The sequence below is a fragment of the Nyctibius grandis genome, chromosome 16 (assembly GCF_013368605.1).
Source record: "Nyctibius grandis isolate bNycGra1 chromosome 16, bNycGra1.pri, whole genome shotgun sequence".
NCBI lineage: Eukaryota > Metazoa > Chordata > Aves > Nyctibiiformes > Nyctibiidae > Nyctibius > Nyctibius grandis.
Genome location: NC_090673.1, coordinates 6,466,910 through 6,480,206, shown reverse-complemented (window position 1 = coordinate 6,480,206; position 13,297 = coordinate 6,466,910). Strand labels below are relative to the sequence as shown.

The following is a 13,297-nucleotide window of genomic DNA, read 5'->3' as shown; positions in this document are numbered from 1 at the left end:
TCTGTAATTACACTGTACCATATACAGCTTTGAGTCCCTTTAGAGTACTTTGTTCAGGTCGAGTGCTACCATATAATGCCCTTCCTACAATCTAGAGCTAAAAAAATAAAAGGATGACTAGGGTGAACCTGGATTAAAGGATTGAAGGCATGAAGAAAAATTAAAGAATCATGAACTGTGTAGTTCACAGACTGCCTGATAAGGAAGACGAGGCTGAAATGCACAAGTCTCATTAATGCCATACTGAATGCCAGCGGATATTTGTACATAATAAATCCCCTATTATTATGAAATAGATAAAAGAGTTGTGGGGATGAAATATAGAGGGTTTCTCCCCCCACCCGCCCCTTACCAAGACAAGGAGGGCCTGAACCTGAACAAAGTTAGTAGACAACATCCAGCATTTTCCTTTGCCTACCCATGGATGTTTGAAGTTGAGGACAGTGGTGGCATTAGCCCAAGAGCAATTGGTCTGGGCAAATGCTGGGGGAAAAGTGATATGTCATATCTGATCACTGGCATCCACTGGAGCACCTCCTGCTCTTCACGTCTCTTCCACACCTGCAAAGACCGACCTTTGGCTGCAGTCCTGAGCATGGCAGTGCTCCCCAAGTACCAACCACGACCAGTGAATTTCCTGAGCACCTACAGTCCTCGAGGCAGTCCCAGAGTCTACCCTGGTTCTGTCGTATCCTGAATCGCTCTTAGGTATTGATCCAGCCTGTGGCCAGTGCGGTGCCCAGACCCAATAATAACTGTGCAGTCTGTGGCAGTTCATCAGCAAGGTTTGTGAATGCCCCAGCAGTTAACGTGCAGAGCTGCTCAAATTTGAGAGGGCTTGCTCATAAGAACGAGGGCACTGGAGTTTCATCACATCATTGCTTGTCTCCAGGTCCTTGCTGGTCTCCCTTCTCTCCCAGGTTATTGCCACACATGAAGGAGAGCAACTTTACTCTCTCCTGGTTGTTCTGATGGGCAACCCACTGCTCTGCCCAGCACGAGATCAACCTGGGCTGCAGAGAAACTGCCTGTGTGTGCCTTAATAAGGCATTCCTCTAATTTCTGCTCTGCTGTCTGGAGTGCTGGGGCAGGATTCATTTCACTGCATGCTGGTGTGCCTAGGTTATAGATACTGCCACCTGAGCTGGTCAACTTGGGCTCCCTTTATAATCAGTGGAGAAGAAGCCATTGACTCCAGGCGAGTTCAGAGCATGATGGATCTTACACTACAAGAGGCATCTAGTTCTGCCTGGGTGAATGAATCACGCTCTTAAGCCTGTTTCGCACCACTGAGTATAAAAGGAGCCCCAAGGGGCCACTTTGAAGAGAGGTGTGTCTAATAGAGATGTTGAGATGTCCAAAATTAAGTGAGATGAGTCCAGCTGTAAAGAGTAAAGGACCTGTTTTGTCTTCTTTGTTTTTGATCCATCCTTCCATTCAGCCTGGTCATCAGTCTCCATCTTTCTCCTTCCTCTTCCACCTCTCTTCATTGTGCACTTTATTGTCGCTTCACAGCCTATTTCAGAGCACAATTTCATAGTGAAGCATAGTAAGAACTAGAAAATTTCCTCTAGAGGGTGGGGAGAAGTTCTTGGGGCACGGGAGGGGAAAGAACATGGATACGATACAGAATTTACTGATCTTGACTGCATTTCCTTGAAAGATCCCATCAGATTGGCAGCCACAGTGTTTAGCCCATTTACATATAGGGAAATGGGAGCACGAACACAAAACCCCCTAGGGCAGTTGGTATCTTCACAGCCATAGGGAGGAACAATCTTTGGTCACGCCCCAGAAACTTGGGGTTTTTTCTTCTTGTTTCCAGTCTGAGGCAGCAGTGAGCAGCCCAAGAGGAGACTGGCCCTCTCCACAGCGGGAGGAAACCATATATGAAGGTTGTAATAAGATCCTTAGATACAGAGGAGTTGAGCATAGCTTGAAAAACAAAGTACTTAGCGGTAAAGAAAGGGAAACCACCTGTGGTGCAGAAAGAGGCAGTAAGGCAAAAGAAGGACAAATGTTTGTTACACCTGCTTTCATTTCGAAAGCAAGCGAAGTGCACAAGCCAGGCTGCCCAAGGAACATCTCTTCCTCCTGGTGTGCAGCTTCAGTTGACTGGGAGACGTTTCTCAAGGTGTGCTGATGACATCAGTGTCACTGATGCACAGAAAAAGCCACTGTCATTTCAGCTGCATTTTAGGAGGCGACAGGTTGCAAGTCCAAAGACAATTTTCAAGGTTTCTGACAGTACTGTGCCATCTCACTGAAAACTGCTTAAAAACTACAGAGAATGGAGTAGATTGGTGTCACCTTAGTGAGGGGAACCATAAGTAAATGCTAAACAGATGGGTACTGTTTCCCTTTCTTTGTGCTTTAAGCATTATTATCTTGTGCTTCTAACACCTCCCTGTCTCTTGCCCCGCAGCTGACAACGAGAACAATATTGCCTCTAGCCAGCCCAGATCACCTCTAGCTGTTGTTGAAGAAAAGTGGAAACCACAGCTCCAAAGAAACAACGCCAACAATAGTACGTAGCAGTGTTTGCTCCTCTGTCCTGGGCTTACCTGTCCGCTTTGAACAAGTGACTGTCAGAGAGGGTGCAGCAGTGATGGGCATTGCACAAGGCCCTTGTCCTCGCCTAACTGCACTTGATTTCATCCGTAATTGATGTACTATCCTGCAGAGCAGGGCATCTATTCCCATTACAGAAGTGCTTGTATGCAAAGAGTACTGGGAACCGTGGGAGGCAGTAGGAAAGGTTTGTAAGGAAAATGCATTTGGGAACTCCTGGAAAAAGTTAACTTCTGATCCAAGGTCAGACTTCCCTGAGGTTGAAAATGTAACCCAGTCGTCGTGGTGTGACTAGGCATAACCTGTGCTGGCAGGCAGCCAGTGTCTGGCTTTATCCCCAGCTCGTCCTGTGAGCTTGTGCTTCACCACAGGAAAAGGTAAAATACAGCTCTGTGGGAAATCAGTTCCAAAGCACTTAAGTGAGTAGGGTGATTCAAAGAGAGGGGAAGGGTGATTGAAAAACATGGCACTTTTGTGTTCTGGTATGGCCAAAAATGACATTCACGTTGCCCAAAATCAGCCACAAAAAGTGAAGTTGCTGGAGTTCAGAGGAAGAAATGGAAACTTGGGCTTCAGCACTGTTTGAGATGGTGGAGGAAGCAACTCATCTTAAAATAACTGCCTCAAAGAAAAGGCTTCAATCACAGAAATGGGAAGATGTCCAGCTTTCCAGCTGGGCTAAGCTGTGACCACCAGCCCATAAACATGGATAGTGAATAGCACACACGTTTATAACTTCCCTAGGCAGTTCCTCAATGAACGCCACAGAGATGCCATTGGTTAAGGCACTGGATTGTGAGTAGGTAGCGTGTGCTCTGTCTCAGTCCCGACACCAGGGAAAGCATACAGAGAAGCTCCTTGTTTCTCTGAGCAAGAGCAAGGCCTGTCCCTGGAGGTTCCTCCGTCCAGAAACCCTTGGGTGAAGGAATCCGGGGTTGGAGACGTCTCTGCCATCGTCTGGGCATGTTCCACCTCGTTGGGTCTCAGAATTGTTTTGTGCCTTCCTCCCCTCTCCCGTTGCAGAGGAGCAATTCTCATCTGGTGCTTTCTCTCCCTCCTTTTATTTCACTGCAGCATCTGCAAGCGGTTCGGTAGGGAACAGCGCGATCCCAGAGAAGGAGCGGCAGAACATTGCCGAGAGGCTCCTGAGGGTGATGTGCACTGACCTTGGGGCTCTGAGTGTGGTGAGTGGGAAGGAATTCATCAAGCTAGCACAGACCCTGGTGGATAGTGGAGCTCGCTATGGTGCCTTCTCTGTCACCGAAATCCTTGGCAATTTCAACACACTGGCTCTGAAGCATTTGCCTCGGATGTACAACCAAGTGAAGGTGAAAGTCACCTGCGCCCTGGGCAGCAACGCATGCCTTGGCATCGGTGTCACTTGCCACTCGCAGAGCATTGGCCCCGATTCTTGCTACATCCTGACAGCTTATCAGGTAGAAAGCAACCACATCAAGAGTTACGTCCTGGGAATTAAGGGTGTAGACATTCGAGATAACGGTGATTTTATCCACCACTGGGTGCAGAACGTGCTCTCAGAGTTTGTGATGTCGGAGATCAGGACGGTGTACGTCACAGACTGCAAGGTCAATTCCTCTGCGTTCTCCAAGGCAGGCATGTGCTTGCGTTGTTCGGCCTGTGCCTTGAACTCAGTGGTGCAGAGTGTGCTGAATAAGCGAACACTACAGGCTCGCAATATGCACGAAGTGATCGAGCTCCTGAATGTCTGTGAAGATCTGGCAGGATCCACGGGCCTCTCAAAGGAGACCTTTGGCTCCCTGGAAGAGACCTCTCCCCCGCCCTGCTGGAACTCGGTCACTGACTCTCTCCTGCTCGTCCACGAGCGCTACGAGCAGATCTGCGAGTTCTACAGCAGGGCCAAGAAGATGAACCTCATCCAAAACCTGAACAAACACCTGCTCAGCAACCTGGCAGCCATTTTGGCTCCAGTGAAACAGGCAGTGATTGAGTTGAGCAATGAGAACCGGCCCACCTTGCAGCTGGTGCTGCCCACCTACGTCAAACTGGAGAAACTGTTCACTTCCAAAGCTAACGATGCTGGCGTAGTCAGCAAACTCTGCCACCTCTTCTTGGAGGCGCTGAAGGAGAACTTCAAAGTTCATTCGGCACACAAGGTAGCCATGATCTTAGACCCTCAGCAGAAGCTGCGGCCTGTCCCACCATACCAGCACGAAGAGATCATTGGCAAGGTCTGTGAGTTGATCAATGAGGTGAAAGAGTCCTGGGCAGAAGAAACAGAATTTGAACCTACAACCAAGAAGCCTCGGGCAGCAGGGGAAGCCACAGCAGCTCAGGAAGAAGATTGGTTCGGGAAAAATGAAGTCTATGATTATTTGCAAGAACCTCTCTTCCAGGCCACCCCTGACCTGTTTCAGTACTGGTCGTGTGTTACCCAAAAGCATACAAAACTAGCCAAGCTAGCCTTTTGGCTCTTAGCAGTGCCTGCTGTTGGTGCCAGAAGCGAATGTGTAAATATGTGTGAGCAGGCTCTCTTAATCAAAAGGAGACGGCTACTCAGTCCAGAAGACATGAACAAACTCATGTTTTTGAAGTCCAACATGCTTTAAGACTGTCTTTTAATTAAAACAAAACTTTAAAACACTGTTCCAAACAAAGAAAAAAGAATTTTAAGTTCTAAACACTGTGGACCTCATTATGAATGCCCCTGGAAACCAAGTGCTTTTTTATATATATATAAAAATATAAATATATATAAAATTAAGTTTGAAAGGAAAGCTGAGCACGTGAGAGAGACAGCCCTCTGCCAGGAACGTGCTCCTTTCCATAGATAGTGTGTGGACTTGACAGACTTTATAATGTTTTCAAGTGGGCAGACCAATGGGAGGCTGATGTTCTAAAGTCTTCAGGCAGCTGAGATCTAAAGTGACTTGAAGTTTCTTTTGTTTCTCCTCCACCCCACCTTTCCTCTTGTCCCCTGGGCCATCTTGCCATGGATAATCAGACTACATTGAACAGACCAGTTCTGCACTGGACTTTGCTCCTTTGAATAACTCTACACCTTGAGGGCATTTGTCTGCAGCCTTCTTGACATACGGTGCATGTAATCAGGGCAGCTGTGTTTTATGAACACCAGTGTCTTCAGGAAGGGAGATTTTAAGTTTTTTTTGTTTTGTTTTATTTTTAATTTTTCATACACTTTTTTCCCCAAAACCAAAAGTTACTTTTCTGTCTCTACTCCCAGTTTTGAGTTTAACATGTTAGCTAGAGATTATAAGTTCGATTTAAAACTCAGAGAAATGGTTCATGGCAGAAAACATCTGTAATTGTTACGTTTCTTGGATTTATTTTTTTACAGCGTAACTTCTTTTTTTGAATTCCCAGTGTTAATTAGCTTCTCTGCAAATTTTGTACATCAGGGGTTCTCAAACTTGTTCTAGAGTAGCCCGTTGGCGATTAAATAATATTCTTATGGGAACCACAGCAGTTGCTTGTATGGAAAAGCTAGAAAGCAGGAAGAGCAAGCAAGCGGTGACAGCACAGATGCCTGTGGGCCACCAGCAAGCTTGCTGGGGTCTGCCAGCTGCCATTGAGAACCCTTGTACCTGAACTTTTTGTAAAAACTTTTCTCAGCACACGCACTCGAAATAACCTTCACAAGGCCAAGGACAAACCAAGGTGTATGATTTTTCAGGGGAACAAAGAGCATCAGTTTTGTTGAACTGGGGTTTGAAGGAAGCTTAGAGAAGTGCATGGGCTCAAAGATCCTTCTGAATGTAAGTGCTCCTGATTGAGTGCAAAGAATATCTTCCCATTTTATTTGGAATGGTTTCCTCTGGTAGCACGAATGTCTTTTTTAATACCTACAGTGCATTACACTACTTGTTATGTTGCTGAATCGTTCTGGCTGGGAAGGCCACGGGCCCTTAAACGTTCACACTTACTGGCTCACCCCAAATGCAATTAGAGATCATCATAACGCTAAAACATCTCAGTCACTCTGCTGTCCACCAAGGCCAGTGCTCTGCTGTGTCCAGTGCCCGTAGGCACGGTTCATGGGCTGCTGGATGGGATCTCTGCAGGCTCTCAGGTTTGGTGCCTCTTGGACAATTCCCAACTTCTGGTGCCAAACTGTTAATTTTTCATCACTGGGACTTGTATCCCGGAGGCAAATTGAAGCAAATTATTACTTTCGAAGTAATCTCTCCTGCTTCCAGTAGTGTGCTCCAGAGCTGTGGTCACAGTGGCAGCAGAGCAGTGTCAGAGGTTCAGGAGGATGGACTCGCTCAGCTCCAAGCAGGCAGGCTGGAGGCTGAAGCCCTTCAACAGCGCGGAGGTGTTTTCTGGTTGCTGACAATGCAATGATGAGACTGGGGGGCCTCTTTGAAGTGCTGCTGTTGAACAGATGTTAAACCAAGGTCCCACCTGCCCATCTCTGGTTGTAATAGAAGTTGCAAGTCCCAAGACATGAGAAATGGCAAACCCAGTCTCTCAGGCTTTGTTTGCAGATGCCTTGAACCCGACAGGCACTAACTGACCGCTTCACTGCCATGGGGCTCAGACAGGGCAACAGTTTGCACGCTAGAGACCTTCCCTAGGTCAAGGTCGCTGAGGGATAGCACTTTGCACCCAGCTGTCTTGCCCTTTTCAACCTGGAAAGAGGGCTTGCTATTAGCCTGAGTTTAGCATTTGGGTTGACCTCTCAGCACTGTTACGGGCATCAGGGCAAAACTAGTTGACTCCTAAATGTAATGTTTGTGTATGGATATCTTAAACGACGCTGTCCACAAGCCCTCTGACAGCTACAGGGGTAGCAGCGCTTGAAGATGAGCTGCCAAGGCAGAGGCACTTGGAGATCTGATTTCTCTGGCAGTGGCTTTTGCAAATGGAGGTGGTGGTTGTAGGGCAAACTTTTGTTCTCGCTGCTTTTATTTTCCCTCGTACAAATCCTGCCTGCCCAGCCACCACTTGGGCCCATGGTAACACATCTGGTTTTGCGCTTGCAGTGCAGGAGAAACCTGTAAGAAACAATAACTAAAACACAGGTGAGATGTGTGCAGATTACAAAGCGTTTGTGCTGTGCTGCTCTTCCCACTGAAAAGCACAAGGTATCCTGCAGCAAGAAAACGTGGCTGGAGGATGAACCCAAAGCAAGATTAGCTTTTGAGGCTGCAGAGTGTGTACCGTGCAGCTCAGCTGATGGGCAGAACTGGGGACAGGATTTGTGGTTCTTCCTCCTAATGGCACGTTTCTCCTTTTTGCTTGGTGCGCCTGAGACCCCGAGAGCCGCTCACAGGCTCTTGGATGCTCAGGTGAATATGCAAACCCCTTGCATTGCTTTGAAAAGAAGGCTCCAAACCCTAACCCTCCTTCGCTAAGGGACAGACTGATAACTTCTGTGGGGTTTGCCAACTTGGGCTCGTTGTGTTGTCTGTCTGTGAGGCATTAAGGGTGGGGAAGTGGACGATGCAGCGTTAGCACAGGTTTAAAGCTCTGGAATTGAGAATGAGGTAAAATTGTGGTCATTTGTGCAATCAGTTGATGCCAGGCTGTGCACAGCAGTGAGCTGGACCAGGGCTACACAGCCAAGTCATGTAAGTGGAAAGGCTGCAGCCACCTTAACTCCTCACCCATCTCCCTTCCCCTTTTTACAGGGTGGTTTTGGCATCAGACCCGGAGCTCTCTTGCTGTGACAACCAAAGAGAGGGATTGACTGGCCCTCTCCCCTATCCGAGTAACTGTCCCCTCCAAGGCAACTTCGGTTGTAGTTGCACTAATGATGAATTTTAAGCAAAGATGCAGTGTTGTCTGGTAGATGAGATTCCCCCAAAGACTTAAAAACTCAACTTAGCAGCTGAAAAAGCAAAATAAAACCTAAAACCCTAAAATGGAGCAATCTGGAAAGTCAGTAGGAAGAGGAGCTGGTTGCCCAGCGAGTCAGTGGAAGAAGCTGCCGCTTTTCATGAGACTTGAACGTGGTTACAGGGTGCTCTGCTCAGAGGAGCTATTCATGCTGTGTCTGCTCGCAGGCTGACTGATGTCTGGTCTACTTCTGCTTCGTTAAAAGCAGGGAGAAGCACATCTGGAGGGCACATATTTACCCTAAATGACAAGCTTTTGCTTCTGTTTCTCCTTTACTCTTCAAGACTTGTATTTGCATTGGGAGCTTAGATACTTTCTGGATACTGTGCTTGGGAGCATAGATACTTTCCCAAGGTCTGAATTTTGGAAGCTCTTAATTTGCCAGGTTACTCCAACCCAAACTGTTCTATGATTGGCTCAGTGGTACGGGGCAGCACTTGTGCTGTAAGGAGCACTGCTCATCCTGTGGTGGGAGACCAGAGAGGAGAGGGTCTCTTAGTTTGGCCAGAGCTGTCATGAGGTTCTGTTCCCTTTGAGCTGGGAGGAGAAGTCCTCAGAATTGGGATCATCCTCTGGTAGGTCATGTTGGGAATTTGCCTTCTGCTTGCTTGTTTCCTTTACTCGCACTTGAGAAATGTGTTGGGATACAAAAATGGTGTACGTGTCCTCCAGGCATTCATTTGTTTCTGCTGCTTACTCTGTGCCTGACCTTGCGGACTTCTCTTTCAGACTTCACAGTTTGCTTTGGGAGGGGTTATGATCTTCAGGTGGGGAGCAAGCACCAACAGAAGATGAACTGTAAAAATGAAGGGCCTTCCAGTCCTGTCTGAAGATCCTTGTTACTAGAAAACTGAGAAAGTGGGGTACAAAGGCAGAGCTCTCAGTGTGAGTAAAGCAGCCAGAGGGTCAGTGAAGAACACAGAGCCCAGATCTGTCTCCTGTGTCTGTCGCTTCTTCCCACGTCTCTAGCAGTAGACAGTAGTCGTGTTCTGGCTTGCAAGAGGGGCTTGGTGTCTTGCGCCTCAGTCGGTTTCAGGTGGAAGTAAACTTTTTCTCAACGCTGTACGTCTGTTCTAAGAGAGCTGATTTGGTCGTATTTGAACTAGTGCAATCTGGAAAACTTTCTGTGAAAGCCGACTGTGGGGTCAGGTTTTATCTAATTCAGTTGTCTGTTAATTGCTGGTTAAACAAGTTTAACTTTGAGATAAATTGGTTTGAGCATCCACATGAACTGTCTGCACTGGTTTAACTGCGCTTGCTGGGTGTTCTCCCCTGCTGATCAGAGAATACGTCCAGAAGCAGCTCAGGGAGTCATGACCCTTATGTGAATTTTGCAAATGAAGTTGTGGCAGATACTCTCAAAAGCTTGGGAATGGCTGACAGTAGAGGGGAGGCACTTCTGAAAATTGCTTGACCTCTACATTGTCGTATCGGAGTTAATCCAGTGTTCAGTGAGATGTCTCAGGTTGGTTGGTTTGGTTTTTCTCCCAAGAGCTTGCAATAACATGGAAGGTTTAGTGTGAGAAGAAATTACCATATATGTTTATATTAGTAGATGAGTCCACTCAGCCTTACCCAGTCTGAGGGACCATTTCCACTTTCTGGATCCCGCAGTAGGCAGGGCAGGACGTAAGATGAGCAGGAGCAGGGTGACTGAGACTTTGTGCTACTCGGAGAATGCTGTGTGCGTTTCTAGACAGCACCAAGTTACTGATCAACCAAAAGACAGTAAAAGAGCAGCCAAAAAGGTGTTCAAAGGCTGGGAGTGATGCTTTGTGCTGAGGAGAGACTGAGATCTCTAATGGCATCTCTTTGGCTAAAGGAGGTGGAGAGGAGCTCCTGTGACCATTCAGAGGGAGCACACGCGGGAAAGGACAAGTTGTTCCCTATGGAATAATTAGGAGTAATGGGATGAAAATGATCAAAAAGACGGTAAAAGCAGATTGTAGGAAACCTTTTCAGGGAGGAGAAATCCATTCATCTGGGAGGAGTCTGTTCTGGGAATAGTTTTGGAGCCCTGTCATTTAAAACAAGGCTGTAGAGCTACATGGAGCACACTCCGTAAGGCACAAGGCTGCTTTGGACCTTGCCGAGAGAAAAGAGATTGGAAGTAGAGGTGGGAAATGATTGCCTGGGTGTTGAGTCCAGTCCTGCCTGATAGGTCCAGGAGGGTTCACAGAGCTTCTTCCTCCGCCTCCTCCCACTCGCCACTGGCACCAAACCCTTCCCAGCTCTCCAGTATGTACATAAACCAGGTTTTGTAAAGGAGGGAGGTGGCTGACCGGCAGAAGGAGCAGAGGAGGTGACACCACTTGAGGAGCAAATGTCTTGTCAACCCTTACACTGCCAAGGTGAAAGAATTGGGGTGGGGGAGAGTACTACATGTTTTGCTGCTTCTGCTGTGCATTTTCTGTGCTACACTGTGATCTTGAATCCATTGGGAATGCCCAGAAACATCAGCTGAGACTCAAGGTCCTGTGTCAGGTACTTGCGAAGATGTCGCCCCGTAGCAATAAGAACTCTCTTTTTACAGTGCGTGTCCCCATGCCACGGGTTATCACCTTCCTGGGGCCTCTGGAAATGTCACTGCACAAAACGAACCATCATAAACATACGAGGGGTAAACCCAAGCACAGCTCCAAGTTGAATGCCTCGTTAATACTGTGGGATAGTTTGCTTATGCTAGGCCAGAAATGGTAAACCAATGAGAGTGTATTGCCCTGAAATTTAATTTTATATATTGAATGTTTGGGAGATTTCTGTTTATTTTGTTTTCTGTTTGGCTGGTTAGTTGGGTTTTTTCCTACCCCTGTTAGTCCTTTATTTTATAACTTGACGGAAGAATTTTGCTCACATTAGACAACGGTGTATCCAGCAGACCCGTTGGGGTTTAATGATCTGTAGGCAGCTGAGTTTGAGTTTTTTGGAATAGCTTCTGCAATGAGCCACAGAAATGGCTCATTGATGCACAACATCAACCACTGACTGAAAGGATTTTCTTCCATCCCTTCGTTCTAGCGTCACTGACAGTGGTCAGCATGTCTCCGTACCCGGGTGAGCAGCGCAGCCTTAACGGTAGGAGTGTTTTGCAGTGGAGTCGATGAGTACAGGCATGTCAAACCCTTGCTTTTTACAACCAAAGTTCCTTAAAAAGGCACTTCCAGCCTCATCAGCCTTGAATGCTTGTTTTCAGGCCCTGGGGTTCTTGTGGTGGTCTCTGCAACGTTTGTTTTTTTTTTTTCCAGTGGGCTGGGGGGTGGGAGGAGGGATTTTATTTTTTTTTTCTTGCTGTCTATGGAGAAGGTCCTTTCTGCTCAAGGAAGGAGGCATGTATTCTGGAAGGAGCAACAGCCTTAAGAGCTGTTTTCCATGGTCCCTTTAAACTTAGTGGGACTTTAATTTTTTTTTTTTTTTTTAATTATTTAAAAGGAAAACTGATAACGGATGAACTGAAACATTCGTGACAGGTGACTAGCCAAGGCTGTAAGTACAGGAGGAACGCGCATCGTCCAGAGCGTGAGGATTCTGGTCCACGCCGTAGCTAGAACGTGTCATGCTGATAAACCAAACCATCAGGAAATCCTTGTTTGCAGCCAGTCTGAAAAGAGAAGCTGTTCCTCATTCGTATGTTCATTTCTCGAAACCTCCCGTTGGGAGCTGAATTCTTGTTGTTTCATCAAGCAAACAATTAACGTTCTCCTTTCCCTCCTCACCCTCCCTCCCCTCAGTAACTCGTGTGCATTTCCTTCCTTTCTGTAGATGCAGATGTTCTAGGCAATACCACAGATGCACCTGCGTGTGTCTCTACCTGCGAGTGCAAGAATCTCATGTCATCTTTAAAAATACAAAAAAAAAATATACAAAAAATATACAAAAAATATCTTTTTTAGGCCAGAGTTTTCTACAGGTATTAATGAATATTTTTCTTAATCCTTATAAGTTTTATGTGTTTAATATTTCTTAATACCGGTAGCATTAATTTATACTTTTGTAGCAACACAATATTTTTATAAACCGCCACCGCTGGCTTTGTCTTCATAATGAGGAAAAGTGCGGGCAGCTGGCCCCGCGCTGTACCATGTACTGTATTTAAAAGGTTATCTAATGTCACACTTGCTGTGTTAATAAACAAAACAAAACCTGTTTGAAGTCTCATGTATTGTTGGTGTGGATCGAATGACTCAATAGAGAGCAATATTGCACGGGGTTGAGTTGCTGATTTTCATTGTGATATATGAACGCTTGAGGCCAACTCAAGTTCTTCTGTTTTTTTTTTTTTTCTTTTTAGGATTTTGTTTTGGTTTGGTTTTTTTTTTTTTTTACAGCTAAAGAAGTTCAGTGCTGTTTGAAACTTAGACTGACGTCAAATGAAAAGGATTATTAAAGAAAAAAAAATATCAAGGTGTTTAAATGTTGCTGTTTTTACAAGTCTGTTGCTGTCTGAATGGAAATATTCCACAAGAGAGGAGGAATAATTCCACTTAGCTTCCAAACGAGCCGAGCGCTCCAGGCCAGAGCTCGGTTATTTGGAGATATCTTAGAGACATGTTTCTGCAACATTCTTTTCAGAGTTGATGCCAAGGCAGAAGACAAACTGTAACTGTAAGAAAGCATCCGTTGCTTGAGGATTTTCATGTCAGTGTTGTATTTATGGTTTTACAATAAAACAACCTTTAGGAAAAAAACCACAACTGTCTGGGGTTTTCTGTTTTTCAAGCACATGAAAGGGACATCACCCAGTGCTGAGTGTTGTCTTGTGAAGAGGGAAAACATCCCTTAAAGTGACCTAAATCTCAGCAGCAGTCACTTTGATGGACCCCATGAGCCATAAAACTCCACGGTGGGCTCCTCCCTGCATCCCTTGGGCATCCCAAGCTCCCAAAGC

At 46.3% G+C, this 13,297-nt stretch overlaps 1 protein-coding gene across 12 annotated transcripts in view; it reads left to right on the top strand.

Annotated features, from left to right (window-relative positions):
• The window catches only part of ZNF618 (zinc finger protein 618), a 156,536-nt gene extending 143,489 nt beyond the window's left edge, over nt 1-13,047 (top strand). For all 12 annotated transcript variants that reach the window (XM_068413870.1, XM_068413867.1, XM_068413863.1 and 9 more), the window contains 2 exons: nt 2,426-2,527; nt 3,646-13,047. In XM_068413870.1, coding sequence (XP_068269971.1) covers nt 2,426-2,527; nt 3,646-5,159 — 1,616 coding nt within the window. In that variant the 3' untranslated portion in view covers nt 5,160-13,047. The remainder of the gene's footprint in view (nt 1-2,425; nt 2,528-3,645) is intronic.
• The last annotated feature ends 250 nt before the right edge of the window (nt 13,048-13,297 follow it).